The 20,362-nt window shown below is 36.9% G+C and overlaps 1 protein-coding gene across 4 annotated transcripts in view; it reads left to right on the top strand.

Moving 5' to 3' along the window:
• The window catches only part of LOC144980599 (beta-secretase 1-like), a 29,231-nt gene extending 15,599 nt beyond the window's left edge, over positions 1 to 13,632 (top strand). For all 4 annotated transcript variants that reach the window (XM_078928275.1, XM_078928279.1, XM_078928277.1 and 1 more), the window contains exons 7-10: positions 965 to 1,066; positions 6,492 to 6,650; positions 9,537 to 9,780; positions 11,769 to 13,632. In XM_078928275.1, the coding sequence (XP_078784401.1) occupies positions 965 to 1,066; positions 6,492 to 6,650; positions 9,537 to 9,780; positions 11,769 to 11,986 (723 nt within the window). In that variant the 3' untranslated portion in view covers positions 11,987 to 13,632. The remainder of the gene's footprint in view (positions 1 to 964; positions 1,067 to 6,491; positions 6,651 to 9,536; positions 9,781 to 11,768) is intronic.
• Positions 13,633 to 20,362: the final 6,730 nt, after the last annotated feature.

The following is a 20,362-nucleotide window of genomic DNA, read 5'->3' as shown; positions in this document are numbered from 1 at the left end:
TTATGTTTTGTTTTGATATGTGTGTCGCATTTACCCTCCAAATTTTATTGCCATTTTAACCGACTCACTTCAATAAATAGATATATAAATATTATAACCATATATATAGGGAGCGAAGTGGCCAAGTGGTTAAGGCATTGCACTGTGATGCGGAAGGTCCCAGGTTCGAGCCACGCTTCAGGCACTTTTGTTTTTTTCCATGGGCAAGATTATTAACCCACCAATTTTCTCACTTGAACAACATGGGTGATTCCTGTTGACATCAGACATCCTATTTGATGGATTATCTATATTCCTTCATGGAATGCCAAAGCGACGGGATTTTATGGTGCCGTTGTGAAAGGACGTAAAAAAATTAAAATAATAACAAAATATATAGTGCATTTCCACAGATTTATTATGATCAATGCGCTTCCCAATGTTTCATTTATCTCCAAATGGAATCAGATTTCCATTTCACACAGTACCAGTAGCCTATTACTATTACTATAACTATCAAGCACCTTTAGTTTTATGTTTTTTTGGGTTTTTTTTTGGTTTTAATTTGGTGGGGGGGGGAGAGAGAATGGATAGCTCAGTCGATAGCCTACTTGTGCTTCACAACAAGCAAAGGGGCCGCAATCGATTCCGGGTGCAGATGAGATTTTTTCTGACCCCCCCTCTGTGTACCCAGCAGTGATTGGGTAGCTGGATCGGGATTGTAAAGATGTGTTGATTATCTTTGGGATTGATTAATTGAATAGAATAACAGGAGTCATCGACATTGAGAGAGAAACAGAAAATTGTTTATTGTTTATTTCTTATGTTGCCATAAAGGTTTGTTGGCCAGATAATTTTAAGATGATTAACTAAACTAATACTGTTACAGGGATAAACTCTGGATCCACGGGCCCGATGGCTCTGAAGGGCTACTCCTACTTGTATAGTGTTTTTATTTGACAATGATATTTCATTCAATCCTCAGTACAACATGGATAAAACCATTGTAGATTCCGGCACCACCTCTATACGGCTGCCAGACACCGTCTTCCGTGCTGTGCAGAAGAAAATTCTAGAGAATGTTGGGGTAAGTATGTATTAATATTTCATTGTACTATGAACTTTGTACATTTATGATTCATTCAATCTTGACCCGTTTTCAATTACCAGTATTCTTTGATTGTATTTTTCGATTGATACATTTTTCCTGACATTTAAAGTTGTGTAAAACTGTCTGTGAATGATACAATACTAGCTATATGAGATTCTGTAATTATAAACTATTGTATAAGGCATTTAAAGGATAATTCCTATTAAGACTTTTGTAAGATAAGATAAGATATGTAAATGACAGAATATTTTAGAGTAACTTGATACTCAATATTTACTTGTATATATACAATGTATTTCAAACACACACACACACACACACACACACACACACACACACACATATATATATATATGTATCCTTCATGTCTCTTTGGCATCGACATAACTTAATAGATCATCTGCAATTGTAACATTTAATTTTCTTTCAACCATGTCGTGTAAATAGCCATTAACTACGTTAGGTGGAGAATGATGCTCTATACATTATAAATCCTTCTTTTTCCTTTTTTCTTGCATTGTTGTTGTTGTTCTTATTCTTCTTGTTCTTGTTCTTGTTATTTTTGTTCTAGGTCTTCTTCTTCTTCTTCTTCTTCTTCTTCTTCTTCTTCTTCTTCTTCTTCTTCTTCTTCTTCTTCTTCTTCTTCTTCTTCTTCTTCTTCTTCTTCTTCTTCTTTTTCTTCTTCTTCTTCTTCTTCTTCTTCTTCACGGAAACGAAAAGCCGTGCCTTTAGTTGTTCAGTGAACTCAACCTGACCGCATGCCTTACCACCCAGTCAGCCCCCTTCTCCTTTGTGGGGGCGTGACCTCGGGGTCACGGTAACAATTACCTGTTGAATGATTGTTACTCACAGTCATTACGCGTGTTTGTTTACTTTGTAAACCCGCTATCCCAAGTTTAATATGGTCATGAACGCAAAGAAATTTACAGAAAGAAAATAGTTAGAAAATAATTGGTATAATGATATAAATTTGATTTTCATAGTGTTAGTTGAAAGGAAGTTATTGTTAATTATAAATTACTAATATTTTGAGAAATAATTAACTTATTTTTAACTTTACCCCCAAATTGCAAAAAACACGACACAATCTAATGCAATAAAAATTGGTTCAATTTAAAGACAAACATTATGAGAATTTACTTACGTCGTCTCTAAATGGACTTGTCAATCATTCCATAGTAATAGCCATTTATATTTGGGATACAGTAATTGTTTCGTAAAAGTCACCGAAGTACACAATGAAGACAATCTTTTCTCATAGTTTAAAAAACAGAAAACATAGATAATTCCAAACTCCGTGGTAGTTTTAAACATAAACCACAATCGTACATTTGTACAAAGCGTAAATTATATATATCTGACTTATGTGTGTATGTGTATGACTGCACAACTGTCTGTCGGCCTGAGTGTATGTAGGTATCTGAGTTGTATTAGCATCGTTTTTTCAAGACGTAGAGAAAGGGAGAGGAGAGAGAGAGAGAGAGAGAGAGAGAGAGAGAGAGAGAGAGAGAGAGAGAGAGAGAGAGAGAGAGAGAGAGAGAGAGAGAGAGAGAGAGAGAGAGAGAGAGAGAGAGAGAGAGAGAAGACTAAAATGAGGGAAAAACACGATTCTCAGGAGAGGGAGGGTTTGAATCCAAATTCCTGCTCTATTATGTCACTTTTATTTCAGTCAAAAGTCTCATTATAACTTCAAATTGTTTAGGTGTCTCTACCTGTCTTATACGTTGTAAACTGTCCTGTATTGTTTCCTGATAATTTAGTTGGTCATTTTCTGTCGTTCTTGTCTAATCTTATCTTCTTTTCTGGTACATGAGACTGTAAGTCAGGGGTAACTTGAAGAAGACTGGTCGTCATTATTGTCTGTAATTGTGCTGATTCGTCCCTCATTGAAACTGTTCTTTTCTCGATTTTACCTATTGTAGAATGTAATGCCTCTCCTCCCTGTTCCCCTAAAAGCCCTAATCCAAATCTGTATTTGTCAATGAAAGGGGCGCAGTGCTTCTCAAGTATGTGATGTTTTGGGAGAAGTTTTTCAGGGAAATAACTGGCCATATAATGATTTATGGAACCCTGAATGTGTTGTAGATCATCAGTTTTGATTGGTTTTGTGTGTGAAACTAATTCATGTACCTCACTAAATGCATCGTTGATGTGATCAAAAACCTCTCTTATATCATGTGCGAAGTCAAGAATGCCGGTGTCTGTGGTGTAAGATGCTGTAATTTTTGTAATATTGTCAGTGAGTTGTTGGTATACTTTGTTCTTTAAATATTTATGACAATGGTTTCCGATAAAACTTCTACTGTGGTAAAATTGTGGGGTGATTGCATTTGTTTTCAGAATATCATCAAGGGTGATGCATACGGGTCCACATCTTTCTGTGAGTTCCTCTTTTTGTAATGATGAAAGCTCATTCTCTATTGCTTCTAATTTTCTTCTCCATTCCTTCTTTTCATCTTCTAAATCGGCAAGTAACAAGTAAGAAGTGTGATCATTTAATTTATTTGTTAAATCTATATATCTCTGCCAGTTTTTTCCGTACTTTTGAAATATTTTAATTTCTTTATTTTCATTATTTACTTCATCAAACAATAAACGATCTAGTTTGTCCACACTACTTTCGAGTAACTTGTGATGTCTTAATGTGATGCCTAACAAACAGTGTAGATATGGCGGACATATTCTGTGTAATGGAATGTCAAGAATGGGTGGGTGGATACTGTTATTGTATGAGTGTGCATTTTTCTTCAAGCCCTTTCCGTGTTCTAAAAACCTATTGTAATCACGATGAAGAAGAGACCAATTTCGTAATTGTGTATTTTCTATTTGTAAATTTTGTATGTCTCTTTTCTTTACAAAACACCACAGACATGGGTATGCACCACAAGCACCTGAAAGACCATTCATTTTTGTTAAAAAGTCATAATCACCAAACAGAAACAACCTAACTTTTTTCCCTTTCCATTTAAAAAGATTCAAGTCATACAGCTGTCTTTTAATGTCTTCAAAAAAAAGTTCTAAATTTTCCCTAGAATCCCTAGTCCTTGCCATTGCAACCATAATATGATTGTATTTAGAATTTGGATTTTCTCTATTTATTATGGCCATGCTGAGTTTAAAACTGCCTTTACCGTGGTCACCACCGACTTTGATCCAGATTTCATTACTAGGGATGGCCCCGTTATACCAAGTTAATTCGTTTTCAAGTTTGTCAAGCATTTTGGTAACAAAATCTGTAAGGCATTTTAATTTCACCATGGGTGTTTCGACAGCTTTTCCACTTGAATCAGTAAATGGTTTTCTTTTAATTTCTAAGTCGTCGTCTGTCAGTGTCTTCATCAGATGTCGTTGTGCGTGTTCATTTGGAATTTTTATCCCGCCTTGTCTTAAAAATTGTCGCAATGTCCTCTCCTGTGACCACGTCAATCCCACTGTCTCTTTCATCGCCAAGGCAGACAAAGTTGGAATGTTTGTGTTGTTTATGATGCCTGCAGTTTGGCAAATGTTTCGCCGTGTTGGAAGTGGGTTCTTTCTTAATTCATGTGATTGTTGTGTTTGTAATGCTTGTGATGATGTACCTGCTATATGCTTTCTTATGACTGTTAGTGCCTTTGAACGTTTTCTTCGTGTGGGAGATGTGACATGTGAAGATGAAGTTCTGTGCTTTGGGATTTTCATGAGATATAATGGTTGTCCTTTTGTTTTTAACTTGATTATGTTGTCTTTTGATTCGGATAGTTTTTGCTTGACAAAATCTGTATGGGTCTTTTCGTCTGACTGCGTTGTTTCCTGTGTGTCTGCTTTGAAGATGGGGGATGTCGCAAAGTCTTTTGTCTGTGGTTTGCTTTTTTTAGGAGTCGATGTGAACATTATGTCGTCTGTCCTTATGCTGGTGTCAGTATCTTTAGTTAGATCAATTGTTGAGATGCTAACATTGTCTATTGTGATTTCTGTGGTGATTTCTGTGGAGTGTGAAGAATTTGTGTCTTGCGTTGTTTCTAAGGTTTGAATGTCACTACATTGCCTATCTTTAATGCAGCCGACTCGTATGTTTGTATATGTTTTGCACACATTGCACATTGTAATGTCACTGGGGACAAAATCTGTCCACAAATGCTGACTGCTCTTTACAATAGTCCGGGAGTTTATTAAAAACTGTTCTCCTTTATATACTTTCATGTTTTTTATTCTTTTTACACATTTGTAACATATCACTTTTGAATGTGTTGTTTCTAAGTCTTTTCCAATGTCAATATCAAATAACAAAAGTATTTCACATTTGAAATCATTACACAGTAATCTTTTGCGATTACGTTTTTTTTCTTTTTGAGTGAGTGCTGTATTACCACATACTCTACAAAGTTCGTTTAAAGATTTCAAGTGGGTCTCTAAAGTGTGATCCATTTTACCTGTATGTGCATTGCAAGAAAAAAAAATATTATAAAATATTAAAAGACAACTCCATAAAATAGTTTTAATCATTAGAAAGCCCAGAGAATGTTAAATGCGCCCATATCACTTTTTAAAAAATTGGTCGTGTCAAAATTTTAATATTAATTTTTAAAAAAAGTAAATAGCTCCTGTAATTGATTTTATTCATTGAGTTTTTCAGATGTAAATAACTAAAGAACTAATCACAGCAGAATAATGAAATCCAGACACAAATATCAAACGAGAAAAATGCAGTTATATCCAAGCTTTGAAAAATATGTTGTGAATCTAGAAGAGGAGTGGTAGTAGACTGAAAACAGGAAACGTCGTTACTCAATTTATATGTTTTTGGAACTTAATGCATTGTATGCAGCTTTACCTGCAGGATTGACCGCTTGACCCTGAGGTCACCCTGACCTATAGCGTGAGTAAAGGCTCGCTCAGGCACGTAATTCGTGGGTGTGTCTTCTTCTTCTTCTTCTTCTTCTTCTTCTTCTTCTTCTTCTTCTTCTTCTTCTTCTTCTTCTTCTTCTTCTTCTTCTTCTTCTTCTTCTTTCTTCTTCTTCTTCTTCTTCTTCTTCTTCTTCTTCTTCTTCTTCTTCTTCTTCTTCTTCTTCTTCTTCTTCTTCTTCTTCTTCTTCTTCTTCTTCTTCTTCTGCTTCTCCTCCTCCTCCTCCTCCTTCTCCTCATCAGCATCATCAGAATCATCATCATCAGTATCATCATTATACTATGATTATTATAATATAATTATGATTATTATAATTAATAATAATAATAATTATTATTATTATTATTATTATTATTATTATTATTATTATTATTATTATTATTATTATTATTATTATTATTATTATTATTATTATTATTATTATTATTATTATAGATTTTTTTGAAAAGGTCATTGTTTTTATCAGTCGTGATCTATCGTAACAACTAACCGTTTCCATCAATGCGTTTGACATGCCAGCTCCACCCAGTAGTGGTCGCCCCTCGTCAGGCCTTCTTTGACGGCCAGGACTTGATGTGTTACGAGGACGTGACGCTGGCCTTCCTTGCTTTCCCTGTCATTTCTTTCTACTTGATGAGCTCGGAAAACACAGCATTCCGTATGGACCTCTCTCCTCAGGTAGGTCAACTCTGGTTTTGTCTGCTTTTAATTGTAGTATGGGGGCTCCCAATAACTCAGTTGGTAGAGCTCTCACTTCACATGCAATGGGACTGTTATAGTTCTAGGGTGAAATGGAACCTTCTGTCCATTCAGGAGTGATTTGGTAGCTGGATCAGTTAGATCTGGCAGAAAGTACTTTTCCATTTTACTCTACAGAAATGGAAATGAGCTCCGGCTCCACGGGCTGATGGCTCAGAAGTACTAAGGATAATATAAAGGTACTTGCAATAGACAAATGTCCTGTCAAAAGGGTTGCAAGCACATGTTATTGTGCGTTTCACGCTATAAAAAACTGTGACAAACCCTGGCTCTGAAGGACTACTTTATTATAATATTTAAAAAAAAAAAAAAAATTGAGTTTTTATACAGCGCAATATCCTCTAACCGTGCTCAAAGTGCTTTACAAGGGGTCCCTGACCAACAGCAACACGTAATATGTAGACATGAAGCCTGTTAGGCGATATTACAATTTTTTTCCAACAGAGACAACGCTGTTAACGGCCAGGTACTCATTTTACACCTGAGTACGATGAGAGAAAGTGAGTGAAGAGCCTTTTCCAGGACTCAACTATGTGCCGGCCGAAGCTTGAACCCAGGATGTTCCGATCCGAAAGCGATTGTCATACCACAAGACGATATAGACTCACAAAGATCTAACAAATAATAAGATGTAGATTGTAAATTGATCCAAACTAGAAATTCCATATTTAGGGGCAGCGTGGCTCAGCGGTACGGTCTTTGCGTCGTACCCGGAAGGTACCGAGCTCGATCACCTGCCCCTGCGTTGTGTGGCATTGAGCAAGTCACCTCGTCCTAGCTCAATTTGCAGCACTGCACTGCGGTTGACACCTGGGTTATTCCAGTCTTTCCCTGAAGACAAATTTCCCCTATGGGATGAATAAAGGGAATTTAATTTGTGGGAGTCAGCGAATTGGATAAGGGCATTGCACAGTTGTCTAAACTGGGAGTCCTGATTGCTCAGTTGATAGAGCACTCACTTCTCACTCAAAACGACTCTTGGATCGATTCCAAGGTGGGGGTGTTGTGATTATTTCTATCTCCCCCCCCCCTCCATCCCTCGCTCCACGCTGTCCATATTCTACTACTTCGGGTTAAGGCAGCCAAGGCCATCATAATGACTATTTATGCTGCTCTGTTGTATACATTAGATAGACGGACAAGATATTTTTGAAGGCTAAAATCTAGCATTGATTGGGTAGCTAGGCCTGTTATCAAGGTAGCCAATTTTCCGAATATTTATGGAATTAATTTTTTTTTGTTTTTTGGAGCTTTTTTTATATAGCGCAATATCCACTAAACGTGCTCAAGAGGTCCCTGGTCAACATAAACATTTAACTTGTAGAACGGGACATAACGCATGTTAGGTGATGTTACAATTTTTCGGACAAAGACAACGCTGTTAACGGCCAGGTACTCATTTTACACCTGAGTACGGTGAGAGAATGTGAGTAAAGAGCCTTTTCCAAGGACCCAACTATGCGCTGAGTGCGAGGCTCGAACCCAGGACCTTCCGATCCGAAAGCGAGTGTCATACCACTAGACCACATAGCCGCAGTATGTTATAAACCCTCAGTATATTTTCCAATCACCCGCAAAACGGAAAAAAGGAAGTACATAAAGTCTTTTTACTACTGGAGTTCAGCACTCAGAAAGAGGTCGGTCTGTGTGTTTGCCTAAAAGTAAAAGTTCAATAAATTTTTGCCTCCTGAATTGGCAACCCTGTGTTATATCTTTCTGATAGATTAGTTTTCTCTCCAATCGGTAGCAATGACTATAGATAGTATGCGCTTGCAGACCTGCCTACTACTGCGAAAAAATCGTAAAAATACGAATTTTTGGCTTCAACAATAGAAATAAATAGACATTTTTGATTCATTACAATGTGATAAAAAGAAAACTTTGGTGCCACAAAGCATCTATTCAGGGTTTTGAAGACATATTTAATACTGATAAATGTAAAATATTAATTTGTAAAGTTAATTATAGTGTCTTCTATTTCTTCTCTCTGAAAACTATGATTTTTTTACATTTCAAGTTGGCAGGTCTGCGCTTGGCTAAGAAGCTCATAACATTGCCATCCGGAAGTATAACGGACCAACACACAAAACTGTGTGTATCCATGAACGTTTATAGTGGGGTTAATACAGCTCAGTGAGCATTACTCATGTACGCGGATGGCAAAAACAATAACAAAGAGCTGAGTGACGTCATTTTCGAACTACCTATTGTCCATTTAATGTCATGGGTTATCCGTCTTTGAAGGACGTTCTATTAATTAATATCTATCCAATGGATCCAGAGATTATCCATGCTTGTATAACGTTAATCAGACAGGCTTGTCTGTTGATCTAACAGACTCAGGTACCCTATTGCTGCCAGGAAAATAGCATCCGATTAATAGGGTAGCAAGCAATTACTATTGTTTGTTTAATGCTATAGAAACTGGGATAAACTCTAGCTCCATGGGCCTTATACAAAAAAAAATATATTAAAAAATTGAGCTTTTTATATAGCGCAATATCTATTAAACGTGCTCAAAGCGCTTTACACACGTCCTCTGGCCAACAGCAACACTTAACATGTGGGATGGGACATGATGCCAGTTAGGCGATATTACAATTTTTTCGGACACAGACAACGCTGTTAACGGCCAGGTTCTCATCTTACACCCGAGAGAATGTGAGTAAGGAGCATTTTCCAAGGACTCAATTATGAACCGAGCAAGGGTCGAACCCAGGACCTTCCGATCCGAAAGTGACTGTCATACCACAAGACCACATAGCTCTGAAGGACTACTTTTTTTTTCATCTCTCTACTCCTCAGCATTATCTCCGTTCTGTGTCAAATTTTGAGAATGAAAGAAAAGACATCTCATGCGTCAAGTATGGGTTCATTACCTCTAATACGGGCACCGTGCTCGGGGCTATCTTCATGGAGGCATTCTACACGGTCTTTGACCGCGCCAAGAAACGCATTGGGTTTGCACAGACCTCGTGTCCCCTACCAGATGCCACTCAGACACTGTTGGACACCACCATAGAAGGGCCTTTACGTTTTAATCTGACTTGTAAGGATTGAATTGTTTCCCCCCCCCCACCATTCCTGATTAATTAATCATGAATAATATATTCTCTCTCTCTCTCTCTCTCTCTCTCTGTCTCTGTCTCTCTCTCTCTGTCTCTCTCTCTCTCTCTCTCTCTCTGTCTCTCTCTGTTTTTTTCTCTCTCTGTCTCTGTTTCTCTCTTTGTCTTCGTCTCTCTCTCTCTCTGTCTCTGTCTCTCTCTCTCTCTCTGTCTCTATCTCTCTCTCTCTCTCTCTGTTTTTGTCTCTCTCTGTCTCTCTCTCTCTCTGTCTCTGTTTCTCTCTTTGTCTTCGTCTCTCTCTCTCTCTCTCTCTCTCTCTCTCTCTCTCTCTCTCTCTCTCTCTCTCTCTCTCTCTCTCTATTTATATATACAGTGCAACCTCGATATAACGACATCGTCGGGACCGGGAAAACGTGTCGTTATAGAGGGACGTCGTTACAGAGAGTTTCCTATGTGTGTATATCAGGAGGTGTTTTGGGTCTTGTGTAGTGAATGTATACTTTTTCATTTTCCCTCTGTAGTTTATCCGGGCTTGGGACCGGCAATGAATGGAGAGTGGACAAAGGATTTATAAACAGTCCAGTGTTGACCTGTCACAGGCATTCATTGGGTGAAAGGCGAGCCTTCTGATTGGTGAAAGGCGAGCCTTCTGATTGGCTGCGGTGTTGTACAAATGTGACTATTGATTGGCTGAAAAAGAAGCGTTTTCTTGGCTACAATAAGAACTAGCTCTGGGCTTATTACGAGTAGACAACATACATAGAATGGAAGATACCACTTGTAATAGTTACGAACAATTTCATGGTAGACAAACACCTTCAAGGTTTGTCGGACCAGAAATGTCGTTATACAGGGGTTTTGCTGAAATGTACGTCGTGATAGAGGGGTTTTTATTACTAATGATATATAGTAAAATAAAATGGGGCCTGAGTACCATGTCGTTATACAGGGAATGTCGCTATAACGGATGTCGTTACATCGGGTTGCACTGTATATATATATATATATATATATATATATATAAATATATATATATATATAATATGTATATATATATATAAGATAACAGGGGTGATGACGACCAGTGAAAACGCAAGAAGGAATGATGTACTTATATATTTATATACATGTATGTGTGTGTGTGTGTGTGTGTGTGACCCATCGTCTCAAAATGGTGTTATGCTGTGATGAATCCGGGCCCTATAGCGAGTGAAGAATTGAAATGATAGGAATTACCAACTCTTTGTTTTGGCAATGTAAGAAATTGAACAGAAATTAACCCCAAAGTTCATATTTGCGGCCATTATTTCAATTTCCAGCACCTAGGACAAAATATTTTGGCTTTGAAACCATGGATCACATATATCTATGGCAACTCTCTTTCTCTGGGGGTCCCAATAGCTCAGTTGGCAGAGCACTCGCTTCACACACAAAGGGACCGTGGTCGATCCCCGGTGCAGTCGATATTTTTTGATGATTCCCCTCTGTCCACCCAGCAGTGAATGGGTAGCTGAGTCTGTTGGATTTGGCAGAACGTATTTTGCAATAGACTAGTGCCCTATCTGAAAGATAACAAGCAATTGCTATTGTCCGTCTCAACATTTAACATATATAGGACGGGAGATGGCGCCTGATAGGCGATATTTCAATTTTTTTCAGACAGAGACAACACTGTTAATGACCAGGTCCTCATTTTACGCCGGAGTACTGTGAGAGAACGTGAGTAAAGAGTCTTCTCCAAGGACTCAACTATGTGCCGTGCGAGGCTCGAACCCAGGACCTTCCGATCCGAAAGCGAGTCATACCACTAGACCACATAGCTCTGAAAACCTCAGTTCAGAAACAGAATTTATTCTGTGCCCTTTGTTTTCATTTGTTGATCAGAACATCTGAGTTAATTTACAATTTCTCTTGAGCAAAATTACCTGAAATAGACTATTGAACCTTATTTTTAAACCACAATATTTTTCAGATAATTTCAGTTCCTGTGCCTTCGTCAAATCGGAATCTGATGAGGACAAGTATTTGCATGTGACGTACATCCTTCTGGCGTTTTCAGTGGTCTTCATCATCCCTGTCATCTTGCTGGTCATCTTAAAACTACGCAAGTCAGTCTGTAAACGTAGAATTCGACACCACCAGGATGAGACCCGGAATGCCATTTGTATGTCCGACCCCGACAGTCATTGAGGATGTTGGGGTATTATGGGAGGATTGGAATAGGATGATGTCATCACCGTCAGAATGGGGTTGATTCAGAGATGCCATTTGTATGTCCGACCCTGATAGACGGTCATTGAGGATGTCAGGGTCATATGGAAGGATTGGAATAGGATGATGTCATCACCGTTAGAATGGGGTTGATTCAGAGATGCCGACTATTACGAAAATAACAATTTTTTTAAAACATAAAAATGGTGCCAATATGAAATATACAGTACTGACTGTATTCTAGCATGCTCTTGGAAGAAGCTAAAATGTGTGCTAAAATCTGAGCATGCTGAAATCCGGTGCTCATGGGAGGTAAGCAATAAATTTGGTCACCCAGCTCCAGTGTGTTGTATAGCAGAGCATGCTGGAATTCGGTGCTCATGGGAGGTAAGCAATAAATTTGGTCACCCAGCTCCAGTGTGTTGTATAGCAGAGCATGCTGGAATTCGACATGCTAGAATCCAGTGAAAGCTGGACACAAATTTACCAAAAACTAGTTGATCTTTTTGGTAAGCTGCTGTTTTCCTTGTATTAATAGTACAAATTACTCTTAACCCCATATTGATACGAGGAAATTGGTGGCTTACTAAATATATGTAATTTTAAAAAGATTTTTGTATTTTTCATCACATTGTGAACGGAGTTCAATTTTAGTCTTAAAATAGGCACTGCACTGGATCTTTTTTGGAAGTTTCCCATTTTTTCCTCCCAAATTCCACATTTCTGATTCTTGGGTTTGGCATCTCTGTTGTTTGTGCTCAGTTAGTTAATCAGTGAAAGTTAAAGTCTAATTTTATTATTTAATGATTTGTTTGTTTACTTGGTGTTTGTTTGTGTGAGTGCATGCATGTGTGTGATTGTCTGTATTGGTGTGTGTGTGTGTTGGTGTGACTGTAACCTCGTAAACTCATAGCCTGACTCTGACCAAAATAAAAATCCTGTCACAGTAAGTACAAGGCGACAATCACCATAAAAAAAGTTAAATAGCGAGTTGTATTCAATAGTTGAACCAATGGGATCATCTGTTCCCTTGAGCACTACTAACGACAACTTACTAGGCTGTGCACTCATCTAAAAATTATGTTAAAATTCAAGTCTCAGCGTCAGACGATAAGTTATCGAGGGTAACGACCCGACACTGACCAAAATACTCTTCAACAGTCGTAATGTCACTTCCTTCCTAATGACGTATGGTAACCTAGTAACACTGGCTCTAAACTATTAGAACGATGGCGGACGCCGTATGAAATATTTCTCCGGCGAGCATAAAAGCGTATCCAGAGGAAAAAAAACCCCATCAATTTGATCATGTTTTGACTTTTACACATTCTGATCACAAGGCATATGAAAAGTTCTAGTCAGCATGAAGAATAAAAAGTAATGATTTTCTTTGTTTAGAACCAAGCCAAGATGGCCGCCGTTGCCGGGTGGCGTGACATCAGACTACTGAATCCAATTGTGTCACAACACCCAAAAGAAAGCAACTAGTGAGTTGTGTTCATTATCACAACCAGTGTCCAGTGTGATCATTTGTTTCATTAAGCGATACTAAGCTTTTAGACGCTGCAGACTTTAAAAAAGTAATGAACAAAAATGACTATAACAACTTAAAAAAAAGAACAAAATACCAAACATGGAACGTTTTGGGCTCAAAACCCTTCTTCAGCCAAACAACAAAAGCAATAAAAGCACAAATACATTACTTTAAAACCAGATAAACGACAGAGTAATAATATGACATATCCTGTATATGTAAGTAATAAGATCTTCGAATCAAAGATCCAAGATCTTCTTAACTTATGGAATGGATGTGCCAAATATTTCTCCGCCGTTTGTCTGTTTTTAAAAAAAAAGGAATGTATGTTTTTATAGTCTTTGTTGTTGATTGAAGAAGGGTTTTGAGCCAGAAATGTTCCATGTTTGGTATTTCGTTCTTTTTTCTTTTCTTTTTAAAATTAAAAAAAAAAAATTCCCTTTACTCATCCCATAGGGGAAATTATTCTCTTGGGTCTATTCCAAGGGGAGACTGGAATAACCCAGGCGTCAGCTGCAGTGCATTGCCGCAAATTGAGCTAGGGCGAGATAGCTTGCTCAAGGCCACACAGCGCAGCGGCGGGTGATCGAACTCGGTACCTTTCGGGTACGAAGCAAAGACCGTACCGCTGAGCCACGCTGACCCCCGTTATATTCAGTTATGTTCATTACTAACGACACCTCACTTTTAATTATTTTTTTTTCGGGCGAGTGATCATTGCCTTGTATTTTTAACATGATTTATGGGGAAGTGTCCGACTATGAAGTTCACGAAGGTTACGGTGTGAGTGAGTAGCCTTCTACAGTGCAACATGGAAATCTCAAACAGGCAAATCTCAAAATCACAGAAATCTCAAACAATAATTGGAAAATAATTAACACGGAAATTCTGAAAATTTGGAAATCTCAAACAAATAATCTGGATCCCGACTTGTTCCAGATTTTCCTTGCTGCACTGTATGGTGTTCGAGAGGCTTAAATATTTGAAGTTCTTCCATGTACAAAGTACCCTTTTTATTTATTGTTTGTATGGGTTGTTTTGTGAGATGACGATGAAAAAGGCTAGAATTTGGGACCAGTTAAGGATAAGGATGCAAGGTGAAAATCTGACAAGGTTTGAATGGCGAATTGCAAAAGCAGAAATAAAAATATGAGATTGAAAATTATTTTATTAAAAAAAAAAAAAATCAGACTTCCTCAACTGGGAATCAAACCCCAGGCCTAACGATTGCCAATAGATTTATACAACAATGAGATACTCAACCAGCATCTTTTTGCATGCAAAATTGATTATCATAAATTTCTCTTTGAGTCCTTTGAGTTCCCATGATGGGCAGGAGGTCACTTGCTGTGTCTTCTATACCCTTCTATCCTCTGCTTTCCGAGTTGCTTTCTGTCTTTGTTTTGGATTGAGATTTCCTGGTTTTGTCCTGGCCCTTACCAGAGTTAAATTTTTAGTTTTAGGTTTGAGAGTTGATATTTTTTTCCTTGTAAATCATCTCTCTGTTATGTATTAGCAGACATGTACTCTGTTTTGGATGTATTCTGTAAACATTTTAGCGCATTCCTCTTAGTGGGATCCTGTGCTTATGTCTGGATGAGACTTTAAGGTGATCTCAAACTAAGTACATTGATGGCATGCTCTTTGAATCTACATCTGTTCCCTATTTGAACCAATTCCCCTTAGTCTTGCTTTTTTTTGGGTGCTTAAATTGCAAATCTAGAATTTTTTGGCTAAATCCTATTACTCCTTTTTACTGGTGCTGATATGACTTAAATTTGTCATAAGCGCTGTAAAACCCTTAAAAAAAAACCCCAGAAAAAAAACAAAAAAAAACAAACAAGCGTCTTTCACATGCAAAACTGAAGCTTATAAATTCCTCTTTGAGTCAAGATAGTTGTGGTGCTTAACTTGTGTCTGTGCAATAAATTGCCTTCTTTCCTTTCATAAAGTTACTGTGCTTTTTTTACATGCACGATGTATTATTACGCCAGAAGGCACAGTGTTTAATAGAATAAAAAATGCTCATTGTGAATCTTGTATTTTATATCTCTATGATTGCCAGCTAGTCAAGTTACCAAAGCAGAGATGCCAACTAGTATAAAAATTACATCCTTTTTATGTAAAATTGGTGCCAATACGAAAATATTTGAAAACTTTTTATTTTTTTTTACAAATTAAAAAAAAATAATCGGTGCCAATATGAAAATATTTGAAAACTTTTTTTTGTTTTTTAATTAAAAAAAAACATTGGTGCCAGTACGAAAATATATGAAAACTTCGTATTTTTTTTTTACAAATAGAAAAAAAAATAATCGGTGCCAATATGAAAATATTTGAAAACTTCTTATTTTTTGGCAAGCCAACGTTTTCCTCTTGATAATAGGAGTTAAGGAATATTTATACAGAGTCACAACACTGTTGAATTATGTGTTCAATTTTACACATGAAAAGGGGAGCTTGCCAGATTACACTTTTTTTTTTTTTTTGTGGAAATATCATTACACATTTTTTTGCTCCCAAACTGCACATTTCTGATTCTTAACTCTCTCTCGAGTTAACCATAGTTGAAAATCGAACAAATTTGTTCAATTTTCCATTCATTTGAACTTATGAGAGATTAGTTTGGCATCTCTGGTATAGAGGTTAATTTCTGTAGTATAATCATGGCATATCTGACTCATAATCAGATCTGGGAGCAGCGTGGCTCAGAGGTACGGTCTTTGCATCTTACCTGAAAGGTACCAAAAAAACCCCCAAAAAAACCCCAAAACAAACAAGAGTCTTTCGCATGCAAAACTGAAGATCATAAATTCCTCTTTGAGTCAAGATAGTTGTGGTGTTGAACTTGTGTCCGTCTAACCTGAAAGGTACCAAGTTCGTCTACCATCCACGCTGTATGGTTTTGAGCAAGTCATCTCGTCCGAGCTCACTTTGCTACGCTGCACTGCGGCTGATGCCTGCTGGGTTATTCCAGTCTTCCCGTGGAACAGACCTAAAGAAAAATTTCCCCTTGGGGATGAATAAATGGAATTTTATTTTTAAAAAAACATTTATTCCTCTGTTGAGGAAGGCTAATTATTTTCTATTTCCCTTATCTGTGTCTCATAAAAGAACAAAATTCAAACATGGAATGTTTTGGGCTCAAAACACTCATTCAGCCAATAACTAAAAAAAACAGTTAACTCACTCAACCCTAACACCGACTATATTCGTAGTTTACCCAGGTTACTTTTACCCCACGCCTATCTATTACATTTTTATGAGACAAATTATAGGTGTAGTATCAAAGCTAATGTTTGATAGTTTATTGCATGTTAAAGGTAGTTGAATAAAACTATCTATGGACATGCTCATTTTTAATACATTTTTTCCAATTTTGAAAAGTAGCAAAAATCTCTAGGATTGAGTGAGTTAAAACGGAGGAATTATTGTCTCAAATATTTTTGTTATTGACTGAAGAAGGCATTTTAACCCAAAACGTTCAAGTTTTTTTGTTTTGTTTTGTTTTGAAGTTGTTATATTTCTTTTTGTTCATTACTTGTTACAGTCCACAGCTTTTGTGTAAGTATCGGTAATAGGATAAAAACTTGTTGAAACAAATATTTTGATACCAAAGGACATACATTCTGGTTTTTAATGTGATATTTATTCTCTTGGCCTTCCTCAGGGATCTAACAAAACTCGCAGAAAATGAGGGGAAAAAAAAATCCAACAAAAAACTACATTTAAATTGTGAAACGAAATTCTGAATATTATGGTCCGTGCTGCATAGCACAGCACAGCACCATTCAAGAAGGTAGCCATGTAATTAATAATAAAAGCAATAGATAATCGTATTAACGAATAGAAAGGACCTAAGTGTGTCGCAAGCGCCGTAAAACCCTTAAAAATAAACAAACATTAATCTATATTTAGGTTTTTCTCTCATCATTTTCGGCATGTTTTGTTTGTCCCATGAAGACGGCCAAGGGCTGAAATGCTTTTTAAAAAAAAATTATTTCAATACATACAAGTCACATTTACCCTTTATATTTTCTTTACATTTTAACCGGCTCTCTTGGGTACATTGGGTTTTTTTATACACCTTCTTGGGATTGGTGGTTTATAAATACAGTTAGTTATTGTCACTTTTATTATTTTTTGCTCCCCTGACGTCTACCAGTGCTGATGGTTTTCCTCGCATCTGCGGAAATCCGAGATTTTTGAGTGGAAGAGGAATTTCCTCCTTTTAAAAAGTTACATTTCCCCCAATCAAATATACAGGCAGTCAGAGACTTGATGTGTGATGGAACAAATATGTGCAGTTCCCTACTCTCCAGAAGTTAGCTAGAGTATCAGTGATAGTTTATCATCTCAATTGCTCTAAAAGTGGGGGTTAATGCAGCAAAAAATTGGGGCTTAAATTCAAATGTTAAAAATTTTCTTCTTTTTTCACTTTTTGTCACCATCAGCACTGGTCTACGGAATTTTGATGCTTCAAGTAGATTGGTATGTCCAGGTTAGAAATGCATTCTGTGCATTGCATGTTTCACATTTGCCTCTCAATTGTCGTGTTGTATTAATTCATTAAAGTGAGTGGAGCAGGCACTTATGTTGATAATAACAAGACATGAAGTTAGTAGAAAAGTGCCAGAAGACAATAGAGAATAAAAACTTCGCGGAAATGGGGGCTCGAACCCACAACCCTAATGTTACAACTCCGTCTGGCAGTGAGAGTAGCTCTTTGCGTGGTGGGTGGCATAGACTGTAGAACTACCCTCTCATGGCGGCGGAGTTGTCGTAACAGTAGGATCGTGGGTTGGAGACCCCATCTCCGCAAAGTTTCTATTCTCTAATGTCTTCTGTCATGTTTCAACTCACTTCATTTCTTGTTGTTATCGTGTTGTATATTTTATGTCCCATCTTCTTCAATCAGTATTATGTTGGAAGATTTCAAGGCATGTTGTATTTGGAATTCCATTTAACGAGGCACAATGAATTTTGCTCTGGCTACGTTTACCCCCCTCATTACTTACATTTTTCTGATAAAATTTTATTTGTATTTTTAAAGCTTCTGTTTTTTAAATATTTTGTTATTTTACGCACTAGCGGTAGTTTAATAAAGTTATGTGCATGCCAATTTTCTTTTAGCTTGAAGATGAACAGTTTATTTTATCGGGAGTCAACAATTCATCAACAAATGTAAAGCAACATCTGTATAAGCAATTATAAATTATTGCAACCAAGTGGGATTTGGTCAGATCTTTGTAAATCAATTGTCAACAGTCAACAACATATCTCCATGTGGTAACTCAAAGGTCTATCATGAGAGAGTCCATCAGATGATGGATTGGACCAGTTGATTCCAATGGCAATCGGACCTCCGATCATGAGTATATATTTAAAATTTAATTTTGAAAAGTATAAAAAAAATCGACTGAGGTTGAGTGACTGAGTCAAGGAGCAGGAAACTTAACATTCGTGTTTTTGATCATTTTGATTTTCAAGTCACTTCTCATCACCTGGTTCGAACCGGCATTACAAAAAAAAAAAAAAAATCAAAAATGACCATAACAACTTCAAAATAGCTTTCTCTACCCTCTATCTGTTTTTAAAAAAAAGTAATGTTTTTATTGTTTTTGTTGGCTGAAGAAGGGTTTTGAGCCCGAAACATTCTGTTTTTGGTAGTTTGTTCTTTTTTGAAGCTGTTATATGTTATTTTTGTTTATTGCTTTTTATATGTCCCCAATTTCTGGCAGCTTTGTATTTCCCTCATTACACTGATTTTAGCCCATGGATTGCATTTTGGGATGTTTCGCAACTTGTATTAATCCTTATATTATCAATTAAAAAAAATAAATTTAATTTCTATTTTGACAAAGCTACGCACACTTTTTAAATTCAAAGTCATTTACATGCCTATTTAGTTTTAACAAAATTATATTTTGTCATTTAAGTCCATCAAATTTCAACTCAGATTTTTATACTTGTTGACCAGCCTATTGTTCCGATTTCATTTCTGATTCCGACTTTTGATTATTTATTTAATTTAATTTTTTTTTCATTTCAATAATATTTTGTAAAAAAAATATTTTTTTTTTGAAGATATGTTGTTCTTTTTAAATTTAAAGATTATTTTTATTTTTTATCTCACGAATATGCGATCTAATTCCAATGTATGAAGATTTTTATTCTGAATTTTTGCGATAGCGGAAGAATAGCATGAGTGTACTTCCCATCACACTGAGGGTTTGGAGAGTCTCTCAGAGTGGGGAATCATTGCACCCCCCCCCCCCACATTGGGCTAGAGAGGGCAGGGGAGGGGACTGGAGGTCCTGTATCAGCCCAACCTTGTTTTTCTTCCTGCAACTTTCTGTTTGAAATTAATAGTCTTTATCGTCTAACTTTGCCAGCCAGCTTAATTTTAGATCTGCAATAACTGGTTAAATAGATAAATAGGTAAATTAATAGATAAATATATACTGGGTAGGGTCCTTTGACCTCACATAGTTGACAGAGTCGTCCCGACTTCCCATAGTGGGCAGGGAGGTACTTGCTATGTCTTCTATCCCCCCTGTGTCTATTTTCCAAATGCTTTCTGTCTTTGCCTATAGATGAGATTACTTGGTTTTGTCCTGACACTCTCACTCCTTTAAACCATCCCATTATTTTTCTTATTAACGGTGCTGAAATGACCTTTTAGTGTGTGTTGCTAGCTTCATGAAACTCCCTAATGTTTTTTTCCTGTGTCAAATCAAAAGATCAGAGGTTGACTGGATGGAAACGACTTTTCTCCATGCTTCCTCGATCTTGTACCAGTCCTTTGCATTCCGTTTTAA

The sequence above is a fragment of the Berghia stephanieae genome, chromosome 10 (assembly GCF_034508935.2).
Source record: "Berghia stephanieae isolate SIO BIC M18660-M18661 chromosome 10, UCSD_Bste_1.3, whole genome shotgun sequence".
Classification (NCBI taxonomy): Eukaryota; Metazoa; Mollusca; class Gastropoda; order Nudibranchia; family Aeolidiidae; genus Berghia; species Berghia stephanieae.
The sequence above is the reverse complement of the archived record's forward strand: the minus strand, read 5'-3'. Positions and strand labels throughout refer to the sequence as shown.